The sequence below is a fragment of the Panulirus ornatus genome, chromosome 2 (assembly GCF_036320965.1).
Source record: "Panulirus ornatus isolate Po-2019 chromosome 2, ASM3632096v1, whole genome shotgun sequence".
Classification (NCBI taxonomy): domain Eukaryota; kingdom Metazoa; phylum Arthropoda; class Malacostraca; order Decapoda; family Palinuridae; genus Panulirus; species Panulirus ornatus.
The window spans coordinates 55887705-55911086 of record NC_092225.1 but is presented as its reverse complement, the minus strand read 5'-3'; the positions used below and the strand labels follow the sequence as shown (position 1 = coordinate 55911086).

The 23382-nt window shown below is 42.3% G+C and overlaps 1 protein-coding gene across 8 annotated transcripts in view; it reads left to right on the top strand.

Annotated features, from left to right (window-relative positions):
* Positions 1–23382, top strand: part of LOC139756557 (uncharacterized) — a 119041-nt gene that overhangs the window by 75604 nt on the left and 20055 nt on the right. For 7 of the 8 annotated variants that reach the window (XM_071676164.1, XM_071676171.1, XM_071676209.1 and 4 more), the window contains exons 3-6: positions 7192–7311; positions 9173–9401; positions 21657–21830; positions 23210–23284. In XM_071676164.1, the coding sequence (XP_071532265.1) occupies positions 21708–21830; positions 23210–23284 (198 nt within the window). In that variant the 5' untranslated portion in view covers positions 7192–7311; positions 9173–9401; positions 21657–21707. The remainder of the gene's footprint in view (positions 1–7191; positions 7312–9172; positions 9402–21656; positions 21831–23209; positions 23285–23382) is intronic. The other variant, XM_071676177.1, reaches the window with a different exon arrangement.

The window sequence follows — 23382 nt, the reverse complement described above, 5'->3', positions numbered from 1 at the left end:
TTCTTTTATACATCTCCCACTCAATTGCATTTTTTCCCTGCAAAAATCGTCCAAATGCCTCTCTCTTCTCTCTCACTAATAATCTTACTTCTTCATCCCACCACTCACTACCCTTTCTAATCAACCCACCTCACACTCTTCTCATGCCACAAGCATCTTTTGCGCAATCCATCACTGATTCCCTAAATACATCCCCTTCCTCCCCCACTTCCCTTACTTCCATTGTTCTCACCTTTTTCCATTCTGTACTCAGTCTCTCCTGGTACTTCCTCACACAAGTCTCCTTCCCAAGCTCACTTACTCTCACCACCCTCTTCACCCCAACATTCACTCTTCTTTTCTGGAAACCCATACAAATCTTCACCTTAGCCTCCACAAGATAAGAGGATGTGTGGATCAGGTGTTTGCTTTGAAGAATGTATGTGAGAAATACTTAGAAAAGCAAATGGATTTGTATGTAGCATTTATGGATCTGGAGAAGGCATATGATAGAGTTGATAGAGATGCTCTGTGGAAGGTATTAAGAATTTATGGTGTGTGAGGCAAGTTGTTAGAAGCAGTGAAAAGTTTTTATCAAGGATGTAAGGCATGTGTACGTGTAGGAAGAGAGGAAAGTGATTGGTTCTCACTGAATATAGGTTTGCGGCAGGGGTGTGTGATGTCTCCATGGTTGTTTAATTTGTTTATGGATGGGCTTGTTAGGGAGGTGAATGCAAGAGTTTTGGAAAGAGGGGCAAGTATGAAGTCTGTTGGGGATGAGAGAGCTTGGGAAGTGAGTCAGTTGTTGTTCGCTGATGATACAGCATTGATGGCTGATTCATGTGAGAAACTGCAGAAGCTGGTGACTGAGTTTGGTAAAGCATGTGAAAGAAGAAAGTTAAGAGTAAATGTGAATAAGAGCAAGGTTATTAGGTACAGGAGGGTTGAGGGTCAAGTTAATTGGGAGGTAAGTTTGAATGGAGAAAAACTGGAGGAAGTAAAGTGTTTTAGATATCTGGGAGTGGATCTGGCAGCGGATGGAACCATGGAAGCGGAAGTGGATCATAGGTTGGGGGAGGGGGCGAAAATCCTGGGAGCCTTGAAGAATGTGTGGAAGTCGAGAACATTATCTCGAAAAGCAAAAATGGGTATGTTTGAAGGAATAGAGGTTCCAACAATGTTGTATGGTTGCGAGGCGTGGGCTATGGATAGAGTTGTGCGCAGGGGGATGGATGTGCTGGAAATGAGATGTTTGAGGACAATGTGTGGTGTGAGGTGGCTTGATCGAGTAAGTAACGTAAGGGTAAGAGAGATGCATGGAAATAAAAAGAGCGTGGTTGAGAGAGCAGAAGAGGGTGTTTTGAAATGGTTGAGAGCAGAAGAGGGTGTTTTGAAATGGTTTGGGCACATGGAGAGAATGAGTGAGGAAAGATTGACCAAGAGGATATATGTGTCGGAGGTGGAGGGAACGAGGAGAGGAGAAGTGGGAGACCAAATTGGAGGTGGAAAGATGGAGTGAAAATATTTTGTGTGATCGGGGCCTAAACATGCAGGAGGGTGAAAGGAGGGCAAGGAATAGAGTGAATTGGATCGATGTGGTATACCGGGGTTGACGTGCTGTTAGTGGATTGAATCAGGGCATGTGAATCGTCTGGGGTAAACCATGGAAAGCTGTGTAGGTATGTATATTTGCGTGTGTGGACGTATTTATATACATGTTTATAGGGGTGGGTTGGGCCATTTCTTTTGTCTGTTTCCTTGCGCTACCTCGCAAACGCGGGAGACAGCGACAAAGCAAAAAAAAAAAAAAAAAGATTTTATTTTTTCTTTGTCGCTGTCTCCCGCGTTTGCGAGGTAGCGCAAGGAAACAGACGAAAGAAATGGCCCAACCCACCCCCATACACAATGTATATACATACACGTCCACACACGCAAATATACATACCTAAACATCTCAATGTACACATATATATACACACACAGACACATACATATATACCCATGCACACAATTCACACTGTCTGCCTTTATTCATTCCCATTGCCACCTCGCCACACATGGAATACCATCCCCCTCCCCCCTCATGTGTGCGAGGTAGCACTAGGAAAAGACAACAAAGGCCCCATTCGTTCACACTAGCTGTCTCTAGCTGTCATGCAATTATGCCCGAAACCACAGCTCGCTTTCCACATCCAGGCCCCACACAACTTTTCATGGTTTACCCCAGACGCTTCACATTCCCTGATTCAATCCACTGACAGCACGTCAACCCCGGTATACCACATCGATCCAGTTCACTCTATTCCTTGCCCTCTTTTCACCCTCCTGCATGTTCAGGCCCCGATCACACAAAATCTTTTTCACTCCATCTTTCCACCTCCAATTTGGTCTCCCACTTCTCCTCGTTCCCTCCACCTCCGACACATATATCCTCTTGGTCAATCTTTCCTCACTCATTCTCTCCATGTGACCAAACCATTTCAAAACACCCTCTGCTGCTCTCTCAACCATGCTCTTTTTATTTCCACACATCTCTCTTACCCTTACGTTACTTACTCGATCAAACCACCTCACACCACACATTGTCCTCAAGCATCTCATTTCCAGCACATCCACCCTCTTGTGCACAACTCTATCCATATCCCACGCCTCGCAACCATACAACATTGTTGGAACCACTATTCCTTCAAACATACCCATTTTTGCTTTCCGAGATAATGTTCTCGACTTCCACACATTCTTCAAGGCTCCCAGGATTTTCGCCCCCTCCCCCACCCTATGATTCACTTCCGCTTCCATGGTTCTATCCGCTGCCAGATCCACTCCCAGATATCTAAAACACTTTACTTCCTCCAGTTTTTCTCCATTCAAACTTACCTCCCAATTGACTTGACCCTCAACCCTACTGTACCTAATAACCTTGCTCTTATTCACATTTACTCTTAACTTTCTTTTTTCACACACTCTACCAAACTGAATCAGCCACCAGCACTGTATCATCAGCGAACAACAACTGACTCACTTCCCAAGCTCTCTCATCCACAACAGACTTCATACTTGCCCCTCTTTCCAAAACTCTTGCATTCACCTCCCTAACAACCCCATCCATAAACAAATTAAACAACCATGGAGACATCACACACCCCTGCCGCAAACCTACATTCACTGAGAACCAATCACTTTCCTCTCTTCCTACACGTACACACATGCCTTACATCCTCGATAAAAACTTTTCATTGATGCTAACAACTTGCATCCCACACCATAAATTCTTAGTACCTTCCACAGAGTATCTCTATCAATTCTATCATATGCCTTCTCCAGATCCTTAAATGCTACATACAAATCCATTTGCTTTTTTAAGTATTTCTCACATACATTCTTCAAAGCAAACACCTGATCCACACATCCTCTAGCACTTCTGAAACCACACTGCTCTTCCCCAATCTGATGCTCTGTACATGCCTTCACCCTCTCAATCAATACCCTCCCATATAATTTACCAGGAATACTGAACAAACTTATACCTCTGTAATTTGAGCACTCACTCTTATCCCCTTTGCCTTTGTACAATGGCACTATGCACGCATTCTGCCAATCCTCAGGCACCTCACCATGAATCATACATACATTAAATAACCTTACCAACCAGTCAACATTATACTTGGAGATTAATTTTCAATGTGTTTTTTTTTTTTTTTTTTACATATATATGGGGGGGATAAGGAGATGGGAGGGACCAAGTTGGAGGTGGGGGGGTGGGGTGGAAGGGATTTTGAGTGCTCATGGCATACAGGAGGGTTAAAGGCATACACAGGACAGAGGGAATGGGAGCAGTGGGCAACGTGCTGTCAGTGCACTGAATCAGGGCATGTGATGCGGCCGGGGGGGGCCAGGGAAGGGTTTGTGGGGTTTGCATGTGGTTTGTGGGTGTTGGTTTTGGTGCATTATGCATTACAGTTGGAGAATTGCTGTTGAGCAAATGCCGTCTTTCCTCATCTGTTCCTGGCGTTGCTTTGCTAACATATGAAACAGCAGACAAGTGTGAATAAAGGAATTATAGAAAATTTTATGTTCATTTATTCTTGAATATAAGATTTTATATTTGTTTGTTTATCATATTTAGTCGCTGTCACCCACATTAGTGAGGTAGCACAAGGAAACAGAGAAAAGAATGGCCCAACCCACCCACATACACATGTATATACATAAACGCCCACACACGCACATATACATTTCAACGTATACATACATATGCGTACAAAGACATTTACATATATACACATGTACATATTCATACATGCTACCTTCATCCATTCCCGTCACCACTCTGCCACACATGAAAATGGCATCCCCCTCCCTCCCACATGAGGTAGCGATAGGAACAGACAACAAAGGCCACATTCGTTCACGCTCAGTCTCTAGCTGTCATTTGTAATGCCCCGAAACCACAGCGCCCTTTCCACATCCAGGCCCCACGGAACTTTCCGTGGTTTACCCCGGACGCTTCACATGCTCTGGTTCAATCCATTGACAGTGCGTCGACCCTGGTGTACCACATCGTTCCAATTCACTCAATTCCATGCACACCTTTCACCCTCCAGTATGTTCAGGCCCTGATTGCTCAGGATCTTTTTCGCTCCATCCTTCCACCTCCGGTTTGGTCTCCCACTTCTTGTTCCCTCCACCTCTGACGCATATGTCCTCTTTGTCAATCTTTCCTCATTCATTCTCTCCATGTGGCCAAACCATTTCAATACACCCTTTTCTGCTCTCTCAACCACTGTCTTTTTATCACCACACATCTCTCTTACCCTTTCATTACCTACTTGATCAAACCACCTCACACCACATATTGTCCTCAAACATTTAATTTCCAACGCATCCACCCTCCTCTGCACAACCCTATCAATAGCCCATGCCTCGCAACCATATAACATTGTTGGAACCACTATTCCTACAAACATATCCATTTTTGCTCTCTGAGATAACATTGTCGCCTTCCACACATTCTTCAACGTTCCCAGAACCATCGCCCCCTCCCCCACCCTGTGTAGATATATACTTGTATAAGTGATATGTTATCCCTGGGGATAGGGGAGAAAGAATACTTCCCACGTATTCCCTGCGTGTCGTAGAAGCCGACTAAAAGGGGAGGGAGCGGGGGGCTGGAAATCCTCCCCTCTCGTTTTTTTTTTTTTAATTTTCCAAAAGAAGGAACAGAGAATTGGGCCAGGTGAGGGTATTCCCTCAAGGCCCAGTCCTCTGTTCTTAACGCTACCTCGCTAATGCGGGAAATGGCGAATAGTTTGAAAAGAAAAGATATATATATATATATATATATATATATATATATATATATATAAGTACTTTGTAATTGAATTTGTCAAGAATAGTTGGCCATTTTACTACCCCTTTCTCATTAAGCAAAACAGGGAAGTATGTGTTCAACCAAGGAGAATTCTGTCTTGGGTGTAACAGTAATATTGGAGACCCTGTTAGGATCAGTATCAGTGTCACACCCAAACCTGACTGTTCTTGGTTGAACGTTCAGAGTCCTGTTTTGTTTAATGTAAAGGGGTAGTAAAAAGGTCAACACTATACTTGACTGATTCATTAACTAAGCGCTCATTCTCCAAATATGATTACAAGTTGTTTGCTATTAAAAACAAATAACTGAAATACAGTTATTAGAAATTAATCCTCAAATATGTACAAACTGAGTCTGACTATAGTTTACTTTTCACAGGTTTACGTTGACTAGTAAGTAGTTCAAGCTGACTGTATGTTTATCATATACTCCTACTGTTTCTAAGGGATGATATAAGCAGGTGCTATAACTTCAAGTACAGTGCATATAACCCATGCTGAGTTGCATAGAAAGCTCCCACCTGATTCTTAGAGTTTTTACCCTATTATCTTATGGTCTTGGTGCCATCCACATGACTCTCCTCTTGAGGCGAGTCCACAGTTGAAGAATAGGTCACCTCTGTTGACTGAAGGTCACCATATTACACTAGCTTCTCACAAAAAACTTCCAGTCTTCTCAAGTCTCTTTTCATGGGAAATCAACAATTTAAACATCTGTGGCTGAAACAAATATCATCCCAAAAATTCATTTTGGTCATCTAAACTTTTCCACTTCTTTGTTAATTTATGTTAAATCCTGACAATTTTTTATTTTTTTTCTGTAACAATGCAGAACAACTCTTTAAGTTTAAAATTTAACTCTTTGATAGATTACTTACAACTTGATCAAATGCTTATAACTTGAAAGATGACAAAGTTCTTACAACTCATTTTAAAAACTTGTCTCTTTTGCATAAAATTATTACATTGATTTTTAGTTACAATAGCAAAGCATAGATAAAATTTTACTACAAATATAAGAAAATGGACCATTGTTGAAGGTACGGTTGCCAAACAAGTTAGCCATCTCACAAAACAACACTAGTTGTTGGAACAACTATTCCTTCAAACGTGCCCATTTTTGCTCTCCGAGATAGCATTCTTACCTTCCACACATATACATATATACACATCTACATATTCATACTTGCTTACCTTCATCCATTCCAGGTAATACCTCGCCCCACAGGAAACAGCATCACTACCACCTGCGTCAGCAAGGTAGAACCAGTAAAACAGACAAAACAGGCCACATTTGTTCACATTCAGTCTCTAGCTTTCATGTGTAATGCACTGAAACCACAGCTCTTATCCACATCCAGGCCCTGCAGACCTTTCCATGAAAACCACAGTTCCCTATCCACATTCAGGCTCCACCAACCTTTCCATGGTATATCCTGAACATTTCACATGCCCAAGTTCAGTCCATTGATGGCACTATGTTCTGTACACACCTTTCACCCCCCTTCATAGGCAGGCCCCAATTGTCTCTCTCCATCCTTCCATCTCCAATTTGTTCACCCAGTTCTTGTTCCCTCCACTTCTGATTCATATATCCTCTTTGTCAGCCTTTCCTCACTCATCCTCTCCATATGTTCAAACCATTTCAACACACACTTCTGCTCTCAGCCATTCTCGTTTTACTTCCCCACATCTCTTAATTATTGATAGATCTTTAATGTGATGATCATAATACTTTCGTTCTCCTGATAAATGAACGAAAAATTTTCTTCTGAAACTTTTCAGCATTTATTCTATTAACATTTATTGTATTTGTCTGAATAAATTTCTTTCTTTGTACAGGGTGGTGGGTACCGTGACCGCCGGGACAAGGGCACCTGGAGTGATCGTCGAGACCGACGTGACAGGGACACCCAAAACCTCCACAGGAGAGACCGTGACTAAATGCTATCGGCACCTAAGGTAGGAGGTTTATGTTATAGTCATAAAGAACAAATATAGAGTGGAATTATATGTAGAATGATTTTTTATTTTCATGTATTGATTTTCATTGGTTTATCCTTGCATGATAGAAGCTGAGAAGTAGGAGAGAAAAAAGTCAGATCATCTTGCTATCTGTTTTTATCTCTGGAAAGTCCCTCAAGGGGATGGCCATGGCAAAAGTCTCCATAGCTGGTGAACTTTGGTGCCACTTCTTAGCTTTTAGTTCTTCATCCTTGACAACCACAGGCAGAGGGCAACTTTAGCGTAGTGTTTCCAGAGGCTCCTACCTTATGATCCTACTGAGTACTCTTATGTGTCTTCCTTATGTTCCTCTCTAATGTTCCAACCTACTACTACCTACTGCTCCCACCAAATGTTCATACATGCTACTTCTACCTAATGTTTCTACCTCATGCTCCAGCCTAATGTACCTACCCACCACTTTCATCTGTTGCTCCCATTTTGCCAAAAGGCTGGGCTAGCACATTGCAGTTGTTGCTGGAAAATGTATCAATACAAAAAATGAGATGTGTGAATTCAGTGTTGTCAAGTGTTATGTGTGACAAGGAGGAATTGTACATGGACAGAATGCCAGCAGTCCACACATGGTTGAGACAGAGGATTGCAGCTTGACAACCACCGAAGTGCTTGCTCACTCTGCAACCATCACTAACCCTCCGATAATCAGGCAGGAAGTAACACTGATATAGTTCCTTGGTTGGTAGCTGCCTACCAAGGGAAGCATTTAAACAGAGATGAAAGTAGAAATCATTAAAGGATAATGTTATTTGAAAATTTGTGGCAGACAACCAAATAACCTTGTGTTGCTTTGTAAAGAAAGTATCATAACATAGGTAACTGAAAACAAGTGTCTCCCCTCATTTTGCTTTTGGGTTACTGAAGCTACCAGTTTACCTTGGGTTGAGAATGTGTGTTAGCTTGTAAGATTGTCAGAGGTATTAAGATTTTTAGAATTTGTTTCATGAGGGAGTGTAGAATGAGCAGGAATGATCTTTAGAAGGATACTCTGAACCTTTCCTAATTCCTTGTTTTGAATAGAAAAAAAAAAAGGCATGTACATGTATTGGTTTGTTTTCCCAAAAAAATGTGTTAGATGAGATTAATAAGCCCAATTTGTGTTGTGTGTTACAAGTGAATATCAAAAAATAGACTACTTGGGAAGTTGGGAATATCCAGGAAGAATAAAGGATATGTCAGTGGCAGAAGAAGACTCAATACTTTTGAAGATGATATGGGAATAGATGGAATTGTTAATTGTCTACATGGTTACGTTCAGTGCTGATTGATGGGTCCAGTTAACCTGGTTTGCAGTTGAAAGGAGAGGATGAAGAATCAAAGTGATTGCAAAACAGTGAACTATAAGCATTTTTATTTGTAGTGGAAGTTGAGGATGCAAGAGGGAGCACCAACTTACCTATGAGTACCTATGAAGAGATTTTGTCATAATGATGGCTAGCACAAAGCAGTCGGAACTTGTCTTGCTCAATGAATACTGCTATTTCTCTTTGATACTACACCCTTAGGGTCAACGGAGTTTGACCTCGGCTTTTTACAGAGTTTCCTTTTAACCCTTTTACTGCACCTAACCAAGTAATGTGGAAGCACATTTTACTGTGTTCCAAGCCAGGTTCATCAGTTTCTTTTAACTCTTTCATTGTGCCTAGTTAGATATCTCTGTGGATATAGTACTGTATGCAGAGTCAGATATTTGCCTTTAGACCATCATACCCTCAAATCCCCATATATAATGTATCTCCCACTGCAAGATTTTCCAAAAATAATGAAATCTTTATTTGTATTTTTGTTATGTTTGTTTCAGCCATGAAAGTGTATATTGCTGATCTCCCATGAACAGAGACTTAAGGATATTGGAGATCTCGTTAGCAGCTAGTGTGACAGAGATCTCTGTCAGCCTAGTAGTCACCGAATGGAGTTGTCTGAGGAGGAGAGTCTCATGGATGGTACCAGGACCATAAGAAAACAGGGGTGAAGAGTCTAATGATTGGCTTGGGGCTTTATGTGGAACCCAGGATGGGATACTTTATGCTGTAAGTTTGTATTGCCATATCACCTAGTTATGTCATCCCTTAGAGATGATGGTGTAGACTAAGTTGGCTTGAACTGCTGACTAGCTCAAGACATCCTGTTACATGTGAACTGTGGGCAGAATTAGCTTTTTATATTTTTTTTTATTATTTTGCTTTGTCGCTATCTCTCGCGTTTGCGAGGTAGCGCAAGGAAACAGACGAAAGAAATGGCCCAACCCAACCCCATACACATGTATATACATACACGTCCACACACGCAAATATACATACCCATACATCTCAATGTACACATATATATACACACACAGACACATACATATATACACATGCACACAATTCACTGTCTTCCTTTATTCATTCCCATCGCCACCTCGCCACACATGGAATAACAACCCCCTCCCCCTCATGTGTGCGAGGTAGTGCTAGGAAAAGACAACAAAGGCCCCATTCGTTCACACTCAGTCTCTAGCTGTCATGCAATAATGCCTAAAACCACAGCTCCCTTTCCACATCCAGGCCCCACAGAACTTTCCATGGTTTACCCTAGACGCTTCACATGCCCTGATTCATTCCATTGACATCACGTTGACCCCGGTATACCACATCGATCCAATTCACTCTATTCCTTGCCCTGCCTTTCACCCTCCTGCATGTTCAGGCCCCTATCACTCAAAATCTTTTTCACTTCATCTTTCCACCTCCAATTTGGTCTCCCACTTCTCCTCGTTCCCTCCACCTCCGACACATATATCCTCTTGGTCAATCTTTCCCCACTCATTCTCTCCTTGTGCCCAAACCATTTCAAAACACCCTCTTCTGCTCTCTCGACCATGCTCTTTTTATTTCCACACATCTCTCTTACCCTTACATTACTCACTCAATCAAACCACCTCACACCACATATTGTCCTCAAACATCTCATTTCCAGCACATCCACCCTCCTGCACACAACTCTATCCATCGCCCACGCCTCGCAACCATACAACATTGTTGGAACCACTATTCCTTCAAACATACCCATTTTTGCTTTCCGAGATAATGTTCTCGACTTCCTCACATTCTTCAAGGCTCCCAGGATTTTCGCCCCCTCCCCCACCCTATGATTCACATCTGCTTCCATGGTTCCATCCGCTGCCAGATCCACTCCCAGATATCTAAAACACTTTACTTCCTCCAGTTTTTCTCCATTCAAACTTATCTCCCAATTGACTTGACCCTCAACCCTACTGTACCTAATAACCTTGCTCTTATTCACATTTACTCTTAACTTTCTTCTTTCACACACTCTACCAAACTCAGTCACCAGCTTCTGCAGTTTCTCACATGAATCAGCCACCAGCGCTGTATCATCAGCGAACAACAACTGACTCACTTCCCAAGCTCTCTCATCCCCAACAGACTTCATACTTGCCCCTCTTTCCAAAACTCTTGCATTCACCTCCCTAACAACCCCATCCATAAACAAATTAAACAACCATGGAGACATCACACACCCCTGCCGCAAACCTACATTCACTGAGAACCAATCACTTTCCTCTCTTCCTACACGTACACATGCCTTACATCCTCGATAAAAACTTTTCACTGCTGCTAACAACTTGCATCCCACACCATATATTCTTAGTACCTTCCACAGAGCATCTCTATCAATTCTATCATATGCCTTCTCCAGATCCTTAAATGCTACATACAAATCCATTTGCTTTTCTAAGTATTTCTCACATACATTCTTCAAAGCAAACACCTGATCCACACATCCTCTAGCACTTCTGAAACCACACTGCTCTTCCCCAGTCTGATGCTCTGTACATGCCTTCACCCTCTCAATCAATACCCTCCCATATAATTTACCAGGAATACTGAACAAACTTATACCTCTGTAATTTGAGCACTCGCTCTTATCCCCTTTGCCTTTGTACAATGGCACTATGCACGCATTCTGCCAATCCTCAGGCACCTCACCATGAATCATACATACATTAAATAACCTTACCAACCAGTCAACATTATATTTGGAGATTAATTTTCAATAAGAGTTTTTATATATATATATATATATTATATATATATATATATATATATATATATATATATATATATATTTTTTTTTTTTTTTTTTTTTTTATACTTTGTCGCTGTCTCCCGCGTTTGCAAGGTAGGGCAAGGAAGCGGACGAAAGAAATGGCCCAACCCCCCCACACACATGTATATACATACGTCCACACACGCAAATATACATACCTACACAGCTTTCCATGGTTTACCCCAGACGCTTCACATGCCTTGATTCAATCCACTGACAGCACGTCAACCCCGGTATACCACATTGCTCCAATTCACTCTATTCCTTGCCCTCCTTTCACCCTCCTGCATGTTCAGGCCCCGATCACACAAAATCTTTTTCACTCCATCTTTCCACCTCCAATTTGGCCTCCCTCTTCTCCTTGCTCCCTCCACCTCCGACACATATATCCTCTTGGTCAATCTTTCCTCACTCATCCTCTCCATGTGCCCAGACCACTTCAAAACACCCTCTTCTGCTCTCTCAACCACGCTCTTTTTATTTCCACACATCTCTCTTACCCTTACGTTACTTACTCGATCAAACCACCTCACACCACACATTGTCCTCAAACATCTCATTTCCAGCACATCCATCCTCCTGCGCACAACTCTATCCATAGCCCACGCCTCGCAACCATACAACATTGTTGGAACCACTATTCCTTCAAACATACCCATTTTTGCTTTCCGAGATAATGTTCTCGACTTCCTCACATTCTTCAAGGCTCCCAGAATTTTTCCCCCTCCCCCACCCTATGATCCACTTCCGCTTCCATGGTTCCATCCGCTGCCAGATCCACTCCCAGATATCTAAAACACTTCACTTCCTCCAGTTTTTCTCCATTCAAACTCACCTCCCAATTGACTTGACCCTCAACCCTACTGTACCTAATAACCTTGCTCTTATTCACATTTACTCTTAACTTTCTTCTTTCACACACTTTACCAAACTCAGTCACCAGCTTCTGCAGTTTCTCACATGAATCAGCCACCAGCGCTGTATCATCAGCGAACAGCAACTGACTCACTTCCCAAGCTCTCTCATCCCCAACGGACTTCATACTTGCCCCTCTTTCCAAAACTCTTGCATTCACCTCCCTAACAACCCCATCCATAAACAAATTAAACAACCATGGAGACATCACACACCCCTGCCGCAAACCTACTTCACTGACAACCAATCACTTTCCTCTCTTCCTACACGTACACATGCCTTACATCCTCGATAAAAACTTTTCACTGCTTCTAACAACTTGCCTCCCACACCATATATTCTTAATACCTTCCACAGAGCATCTCTATCAACTCTATCATATGCCTTCTCCAGATCCATAAATGCTACATACAAATCCATTTGCTTTTCTAAGTATTTCTCACATACATTCTTCAAAGCAAACACCTGATCCACACATCCTCTACCACTTCTGAAACCACACTGCTCTTCCCCAATCTGATGCTCTGTACATGCCTTCACCCTCTCAATCAATACCCTCCCATATAATTTACCAGGAATACTCAACAAACTTATACCTCTGTAATTTGAGCATTCACTCTTATCCCTTTTGCCTTTGTACAATGGCACTATGCACGCATTCTGCCAATCCTCAGGCACCTCACCATGAGTCATACATACATTAAATAACCTTACCAACCAGTCAACAATACAGTCACCCCCTTTTTTAATAAATTCCACTGCAATACCATCCAAACCTGCTGCCTTGCCGGCTTTCATCTTCCGCAAAGCTTTCACTACCTCTTGTCTGTTTACCAAATCATTTTCCCTAACCCTCTCACTTTCCACACCACCTCGACCAAAACACCCTATATCTGCCACTCTATCATCAAACACATTGAACAAACCTTCAAAATACTCATTCCATCTCCTTCCCACATCACCACTACTTGTTATCACCTCCCCATTTGCACCCTTCACTGAAGTTCCCATTTGCTCCCTTGTCTTACGCATTTTATTTACCTCCTTCCAGAACATCTTTTTATTCTCCTTAAAATTTAATGATACTCTCTCACCCCAACTCTCATTTGCCCTTTTTTTCACCTCTTGCACCTTTCTCTTGACCTCCTGTCTCTTTCTTTTATACATCTCCCACTCAATTGCATTTTTTCCCTGCAAAAATCGTCCAAATGCCTCTCTCTTCTCTTTCACTAATACTCTTACTTCTTCATCCCACCACTCACTACCCTTTCTAATCAACCCACCTCCCACTCTTCTCATGCCACAAGCATCTTTTGCGCAATCCATCACTGATTCCCTAAATACATCCCATTCCTCCCCCACTCCCCTTGCTTCCATTGTTCTCACCTTTTTCCATTCTGTACTCAGTCTCTCCTGGTACTTCCTCACACAGGTCTCCTTCTCAAGCTCACTTACTCTCACCACCCTCTTCACCCCAACATTCACTCTTCTTTTCTGAAAACCCATACAAATCTTCACCTTAGCCTCCACAAGATAATGATCAGACATCCCTCCAGTTGCACCTCTCAGCACATTAACATCCAAAAGTCTCTCTTTCGCACGCCTGTCAATTAACACGTAATCCAATAACGCTCTCTGGCGTTATATATATATATATATATATATATATATATATATATATATATATATATATATATATATATATATATATAAACAACCATGGAGACATCACACACCCCTGCCGCAAACCTACATTCACTGAGAACCAATCACTTTCCTCTCTTCCTACACGTACACATGCCTTACATCCTCGATAAAAACTTTTCACTGCTTCTAACAACTTGCCTCCCACACCATATATTCTTAATACCTTCCACAGAGCATCTCTATCAACTCTATCATATGCCTTCTCCAGATCCATAAATGCTACATACAAATCCATTTGCTTTTCTAAGTATTTCTCACATACATTCTTCAAAGCAAACACCTGATCCACACATCCTCTACCACTTCTGAAACCACACTGCTCTTCCCCAATCTGATGCTCTGTACATGCCTTCACCCTCTCAATCAATACCCTCCCATATAATTTACCAGGAATACTCAACAAACTTATACCTCTGTAATTGGAGCACTCACTCTTATTCCCTTTGCCTTTGTACAATGGCACTATGCACGCATTCCGCCAATCCTCAGGCACCTCACCATGAGTCATACATACATTAAATAACCTTACCAACCAGTCAACAATACAGTCACCCCCTTTTTTAATAAATTCCACTGCAATACCATCCAAACCTGCTGCCTTGCCGGCTTTCATCTTCCGCAAAGCTTTTACTACCTCTTCTCTGTTTACCAAATCATTTTCCCTAACCCTCTCACTTTGCACACCACCTCGACCCAAACACCCTATATCTGCCACTCTGTCATCAGACACATTCAACAAACCTTCAAAATACTCATTCCATCTCCTTCTCACATCACCACTACTTGTTATCACCTCCCCATTTACGCCCTTCACTGAAGTTCCCATTTGCTCCCTTGTCTTACACACCCTATTTACCTCCTTCCAGAACATCTTTTTATTCTCCCTAAAATTTACTGATAGTCTCTCACCCCAACTCTCATTTGCCCTTTTTTTCACCTCTTGCACCTTTCTCTTGACCTCCTGTCTCTTTCTTTTATACATCTCCCACTCAATTGCATTTTTTCCCTGCAAAAATCGTCCAAATGCCTCTCTCTTCTCTTTCACTAATACTCTTACTTCTTCATCCCACCACTCACTACCCTTTCTAAACAACCCACCTCACACTCTTCTCATGCCACAAGCATCTTTTGCGCAATCCATCACTGATTCCCTAAATACATCCCATTCCTCCCCCACTCCCCTTACTTCCATTGTTCTCACCTTTTTCCATTCTGTACACAGTCTCTCCTGATACCTCTTCACACAGGTCTCCTTCCCAAGCTCACTTACTCTCACCACCTTCTTCACCCCAACATTCACTCCTCTTTTCTGAAAACCCATACTAATCTTCACCTTAGCCTCCACAAGAGAATGATCAGACATCCCTCCAGTTGCACCTCTCAGCACATTGACATCCAAAAGTCTCTCTTTCGCACGCCTGTCAATTAACACGTAATCCAATAACGCTCTCTGGCCATCTCTCCTACTTACATAAGTATACTTATGTATATCTCGCTTTTTAAACCAGGTATTCCCAATCATCAGTCCTTTTCCAGCACATAAATCTACAAGCTCTTCACCATTTCCATTTACAACACCGAACACCCCATGCATACCAATTATTCCCTCAACTGCCACATTACTCACCTTTGCATTCAAATCACCCATCACTATAACCCGGTCTCGTGCATCAAAACCGCTAACACACTCATTTAGCTGCTCCCAAAACACTTGCCTCTCATGATCTTTCTTCTCATGCCCAGGTGCATATGCACCAATAATCACCCACCTCTCTCCATCAACTTTCAATTTTACCCATATTAATCGAGAATTTACTTTCTTACATTCTATCACATACTCCCACAACTCCTGTTTCAGGAGTATTGCTACTCCTTCCCTTGCTCTTGTCCTCTCACTAACCCCTGACTTCACTCCCCAGACATTTCCAAACCACTCTTCCCCTTTACCCTTGAGCTTCGTTTCACTCAGAGCCAAAACATCCAGGTTCCTTTCCTCAAACATACTACCTATCTCTCCTTTTTTCACATCTTGGTTACATCCACACACATTTAGGCACCCCACTCTGAGCCTTCGAGGAGGATGAGCACTCCCCGCGTGACTCCTTCTTCTGTTTCCCATTTTAGAAAGTTAATACAAGGAGGGGAGGATTTCCGGCCCCCCGCTCCCGTCCCCTCTAGTCGCTTTCTACGACACGCGAGGAATACGTGGGAAGTATTCTTTCACCCCTATCCCCAGGGACAATATACATATATATATATACACACACACACACACACACACATATATATACATATGAAAAATGTAAGAAACAATTTAGAAAACAAACTTTTAGCTTTATTTATGGATGGGGTTGTTAGGGAGGTAAATGCAAGAGTTTTGGAAAGAGGGGCAAGTATGAAGTCTGTTGGGGATGAGAGAGCTTGGGAAGTGAGTCAGTTGTTGTTCGCTGATGATACAGCGCTGGTGGCGGATTCATGTGAGAAACTGCAGAAGCTGGTGGCGGAGTTTGGTAAAGTGTGTGGAAGAAGAAAGTTAAGAGTAAATGTGAATAAGAGCAAGGTTATTAGGTACAGTAGGGTTGAGGGTCAAGTCAATTGGGAGGTGAGTTTGAATGGAGAAAAACTGGAGGAAGTGAAGTGTTTTAGATATCTGGGAGTGGATCTGTCAGCGGATGGAACCATGGAAGCGGAAGTGGATCATAGGGTGGGGGAGGGGGCGAAAATTTTGGGAGCCTTGAAAAATGTGTGGAAGTCGAGAACATTATCCCGGAAAGCAAAAATGGGTATGTTTGAAGGAATAGTGGTTCCAACAATGTTGTATGGTTGCAAGGCGTGGGCTATGGATAGAGTTGTGCGCAGGAGGATGGATGTGCTGGAAATGAGATGTTTGAGGACAATGTGTGGTGTGAGGTGGTTTGATCGAGTAAGTAACGTAAGGGTAAGAGAGATGTGTGGAAATAAAAAGAGCGTGGTTGAGAGAGCAGAAGAGGGTGTTTTGAAATGGTTTGGGCACATGGAGAGAATGAGTGAGGAAAGATTGACCAAGAGGATATATGTGTCGGAGGTGGAGGGAACGAGGAGAAGAGGGAGACCAAATTGGAGGTGGAAAGATGGAGTGAAAAGGATTTTGTGTGATCGGGGCCTGAACATGCAGGAGGGTGAAAGGAGGGCAAGGAATAGAGTGAATTGGAGCGATGTGGTATACAGGGGTTGACGTGCTGTCAGTGGATTGAATCAAGGCATGTGAAGCGTCCGGGGTAAACCATGGAAAGCTGTGTAGGTATGTATATTTGCGTGTGTGGACGTGTGTATGTACATGTGTATGGGGGGGTTTGGCCCTTTCTTTCGTCTGTTTCCTTGCGCTACCTCGCAAACGCGGGAGACAGCGACAAAGTATAAAAAAAAAAAAAAATATATATATATATATATATATATATATATATATATATATATAGGTGATAACAAGTAGTGGTGATGTGAGAAGGAGATGGAATGAGTATTTTGAAGGTTTGTTGAATGTGTCTGATGACAGAGTGGCAGATATAGGGTGTTTGGGTCGAGGTGGTGTGCAAAGTGAGAGGGTTAGGGAAAATGATTTGGTAAACAGAGAAGAGGTAGTAAAAGCTTTGCGGAAGATGAAAGCCGGCAAGGCAGCAGGTTTGGATGGTATTGCAGTGGAATTTATTAAAAAAGGGGGTGACTGTATTGTTGACTGGTTGGTAAGGTTATTTAATGTATGTATGACTCATGGTGAGGTGCCTGAGGATTGGCGGAATGCGTGCATAGTGCCATTGTACAAAGGCAAAGGGGATAAGAGTGAGTGCTCAAATTACAGAGGTATAAGTTTGTTGAGTATTCCTGGTAAATTATATGGGAGGGTATTGATTGAGAGGGTGAAGGCAGGTACAGAGCATCAGATTGGGGAAGAGCAGTGTGGTTTCAGAAGTGGTAGAGGATGTGTGGATCAGGTGTTTGCTTTGAAGAATGTATGTGAGAAATACTTAGAAAAGCAAATGGATTTGTATGTAGCATTTATGGATCTGGAGAAGGCATATGATAGAGTTGATAGAGATGCTCTGTGGAAGGTATTAAGAATATATGGTGTGGGAGGCAAGTTGTTAGAAGCAGTGAAAAGTTTTTATCGAGGATGTAAGGCATGTGTACGTGTAGGAAGAGAGGAAAGTGATTGGTTCTCAGTGAATGTAGGTTTGCGGCAGGGGTGTGTGATGTCTCCATGGTTGTTTAATTTGTTTATGGATGGGGTTGTTAGGGAGGTAAATGCAAGAGTCTTGGAAAGAGGGGCAAGTATGAAGTCTGTTGGGGATGAGAGAGCTTGGGAAGTGAGTCAGTTGTTGTTCGCTGATGATACAGCGCTGGTGGCGGATTCATGTGAGAAACTGCAGAAGCTGGTGACGGAGTTTGGTAAAGTGTGTGGAAGAAGAAAGTTAAGAGTAAATGTGAATAAGAGCAAGGTTATTAGGTACAGTAGGGTTGAGGGTCAAGTCAACTGGGAGGTGAGTTTGAATGGAGAAAAACTGGAGGAAGTGAAGTGTTTTAGATATCTGGGAGTGGATCTGTCAGCGGATGGAACCATGGAAGCGGAAGTGGATCATAGGGTGGGGGAGGGGGCGAAAATTTTGGGAGCCTTGAAAAATGTGTGGAAGTCGAGAACATTATCTCGGAAAGCAAAAATGGGTATGTTTGAAGGAATAGTGGTTCCAACAATGTTGTATGGTTGCAAGGCGTGGGCTATGGATAGAGTTGTGCGCAGGAGGATGGATGTGCTGGAAATGAGATGTTTGAGGACAATGTGTGGTGTGAGGTGGTTTGATCGAGTAAGTAACGTAAGGGTAAGAGAGATGTGTGGAAATAAAAAGAGCGTGGTTGAGAGAGCAGAAGAGGGTGTTTTGAAATGGTTTGGGCACATGGAGAGAATGAGTGAGGAAAGATTGACCAAGAGGATATATGTGTCGGAGGTGGAGGGAACGAGGAGAAGAGGGAGACCAAATTGGAGGTGGAAAGATGGAGTGAAAAGGATTTTGTGTGATCGGGGCCTGAACATGCAGGAGGGTGAAAGGAGGGCAAGGAATAGAGTGAATTGGAGCGATGTGGTATACAGGGGTTGACGTGCTGTCAGTGGATTGAATCAAGGCATGTGAAGCGTCTGGGGTAAACCATGGAAAGCTGTGTAGGTATGTATATTTGCGTGTGTGGACGTATGTATATACATGTGTATGGGGGGGGGTTGGGCCATTTCTTTCGTCTGTTTCCTTGCGCTACCTCGCAAACGCGGGAGACAGCGACAAAGTATAATAAATAAAAATATAAATATATATATATATATATATATATATATATATATATATATATATATATATATATATATATTATCCCTGGGGATAGGGGAGAAAGAATACTTCCCACGTATTCCCTGCGTGTCGTAGAAGGCGACTAAAAGGGGAGGGAGCGGGGGGCTGGAAATCCTCCCCTCTCGTTTTTTTTTTTTTTTTTTTTTTTTTTTTTTTTTTTTTTTTCCAAAAGAAGGAACAGAGAACGAGGCCAGGTGAGGATATTCCCTCAGAGGCCCAGTCCTCTGTTCTTAACGCTACCTTGCTAACGCGGGAAATGGCGAATAGAATGAAAGAAAAGAAAAAGATATATATATATATATTTTTTTCGCTGTCTCTCGCATTTGCGAGGTAGCACAAGGAAACAGACGAAAGAAATGGCCCAACCCACACCCATACACATGTATATACATACACGTCCACACACGCAAATATACATACCTATACATCTCAATGTACGCATATATATACACACACAGACATGTACATAATTCATACTGTCTGCCTTTATTTATTCCCATCGCCACCTCACCATACATGGAATAACATCCCCCTCCCCCCTCATGTGTGCGAGGTAGTGCTAGGAAAAGACAGCAAAGGCCCCATATGTTCACACTCAGTCTCTAGCTGTCATGTAATAATACCCGAAACCACAGCTCCCTTTCCACATCCAGGCCCCACACAACTTTCCATGGTTTACCCCAGACGCTTCACATGCCCTGGTTCAATCCATTGACAACACGTCGACCCCGGTATACCACATCGATCCAATTCACTCTATTCCTTGCCTGCCTTTCACCCTCCTGCATGTTCAGGCCCCAATCACTCAGAATCTTTTTCACTCCATCTTTCCGCCTCCAGTATGGTCTTCCACTTCTCCTCGTTCCCTCCACCTCCGACACATATATCCTCTTGGTCAATCTTTCCTCACTCATTTTCTCCATGTGCCCAAACCATTTCAAAACACCCTCTTCTGCTCTCTCGACCACAGTCTTTTTTTTTCCACACATCTCTCTTACCCTTACATTACTTACTCGATCAAACCACCTCACACCACATATTGTCCTCAGACATCTCATTTCCAGCACATCCACCCTCCTGCGCACAACTCTATCCATAACCCACGCTTCGCACCCATACACCATTGTTGGAACCACTATTCCTTTAAACATAGCCATTTTTGCTTTTGGAGATAATGTTCTCGACTTCCAAACATTCTTCAAGGCTCCCAGGACCTTTGCCCCCTCCCCCACCCTATGATTCACTTCCGCTTCCATGGTTCCATCTGCTTCCAGATCCACTCCCAGATATCTTAAACACTTTACTTCCTCCAGTTTTTCTCCATTCAAACTTACCTCCCAATCGACTTGACCCTCAACCCTACTGTACATAATAACCTTGCTCTTATTCACATTTACTCTTAACTTCCTTCTTTCACACACTTTACCAAACTCAGTCACCAGCTTCTGCAGTTTCTCACATGAATCAGCCACCAGCACTGTATCATCAGCGAACAACAACTGACTCACTTCCCAAGCTCTCTCATCCCCAACAGACTTCATACTTACCCCCCTTTCCAAAACTCTTGCATTCACCTCCCTAACAACCCCATCCATAAACAAATTAAACAACCATGTAGACATCACACACCCCTGTTGTGTGTTTGTATTTATTGTACTTAATCGCCATCTTTCATGTCAGCGAGGTAGTGCAAGGAAAGAGTCATGAATGGCCCAACCCACCCACACACACTCATGTATGTACATAAATGCCCATAAATGCACATATACATACATACACATTTCAACAGATACATAGACATGCACATATATACAGATGTACACATTCATACTTGTTGCCTACATCCATTCCCATCACCACCCCAGCACACATGAAATAGCATTGTCCTCACACATTTCATTTCCAACACATCCACCCTCCTCCGCACAACCCTATCAACTCTTTTTCTTACAAGACATTGTAATGAGTACTTAGCATCTTTAGGGGATGGATTAAGTTTTGCATTGGAGGAGATTGTTAATCTTTAAACCTTCCTTTGTTTTGATATTTGCCATGATAATCATTAAGATTATTGATTACAAAATATTAAAGATGTCTTTTAACAGGAAACAATGTACAAAATGTTAAATATGTCTTTTAACAGGGAACAGTTTACAAAATATTAAAGATTTAATTTAACAGGAAACAATTCTTCATTCGGATCTGCACACTCAAATTCTGTATAACCGTACAATGGTTCAGCTAGGATTGTGTGCATTTCGCCATGGGAATATTAAGGAGGCACATAATGCCCTACTTGACATTCAGTCAGGTGGCAGGGCCAAGGAACTGCTAGCTCAGGGTCTCCTGCCCCAGGTAAGTGGTGTCAGGAAGCTAGTTTTGTTTTAACTGTGCTTATTTGTTGTTGTTGTTTTTTTTTTACAAAAGTTAATACACCCTGTCTTTGATTTATGTGGGACCTTTATATGCAATTTTGTGTTAAGCAAGGAACTTACTTTTACCAGTACCTCTCTTTATGCAGCCAAAATTTGCTACTATTCAGGTTAGTTCTTTAGAAAGTGCACCTAAGGGTTGGTGGGTGAACTAAGCATGGGTCCTGGATGGAGCATGCCGCATACCTCCCAACAGGTCATTTTTGCAGCAACCACCATTGTGTGTGTGTGCTTTGGGTATACCTGCTAATGGGATTTTCGTGCAGACATCAACAACTTCTACTACCCAAGGGCCAGCAGTTAAATCAAAGAGAACTCCTTTGACCTTTGAAATGAAGCTAGAAATTTTACAATATGCTGATGCTGGTGAGGAAGTGTTCGCACAGTAGAAAGTGCACCAAAACTTCAATGAGGGTTGGCATGTGGAGTTAGTGTGGGTCCTGGGTGGAGCATGCCATGTTCCTGCCATTGAGTCAGGCTCACAGATACCACCATTGTGTACAGATATGTGCTCCTCATGCAATTTAGGTATACCTGCTAATGCGATTTTCCTGCATTGTACTGTGTTTATATTTGTTATATGGTGTCCACTCATCCAGCAGCAGCATCCCTTACCCCCAGAATTATCAGTTAAATGGTAGAGAACCTGTCTAACCTTAGAAATAAGGCAAGAAATCTTATGACACACTGATGCAATTGAGGAAGTGTCATCACTTGGGAATGCTCACATCCTACAGCATAAGAAAATGCACAGAAAATTTGGAGTACTGTGGTCCACTCTACTCCACTGTCTGCCAAGGTATCTTCAAGGGTTAGAAATCCATTTATTGAGAAGATGGAGTAACTATCTGTACACTTAGAGGATAAGGGAGAGAAGAAAAGCAACCTTAGTAACCTTCAGTTCAGATTGAAGCTCTGAAGATTTATGATTGTTTATTGAAGTAAGACATTGTAGCTGAACCTGAGCCATTTCAAGCAAGTAAAGGATGGCTAGATAAGTTTTTTGATGTCAGAAGCTACATAATGTGAAATTAATGGAAGAATCCACCAATCAGACCACGAAGCTGTGCATTTATATCATTTTTCTGTGTGTTTATTGGTTTGCTATATGCATTATCTATTTCTTTTAGGTTTTTGTGGAATATAACCCCCAACTTAAAGTGAGGGATGGGTGCACTTTAGATGATGAGCAATACTTTCGTTCTCCTGACCTCTGATGTCATATATGATACTGACTATATTTGGATTTTATATACAAAGAAAGTAGCATTTCTAAGGTCTAAAGCTCCTATCTTTATGCAGCGGCAGTATGAGCGCACAACAGAACAAGAGAAGCAAGAGAAACAGCTTCCTTTTCATCAGCATATCAACCTTGAAGTGAGTTTCATCTTGGTTTTTAGTTATACTGTAATTGCTGACATGTAAACTATGGTAGCATGAGTAAAGGTAGCTTACACAGTATATCTATATCTCTT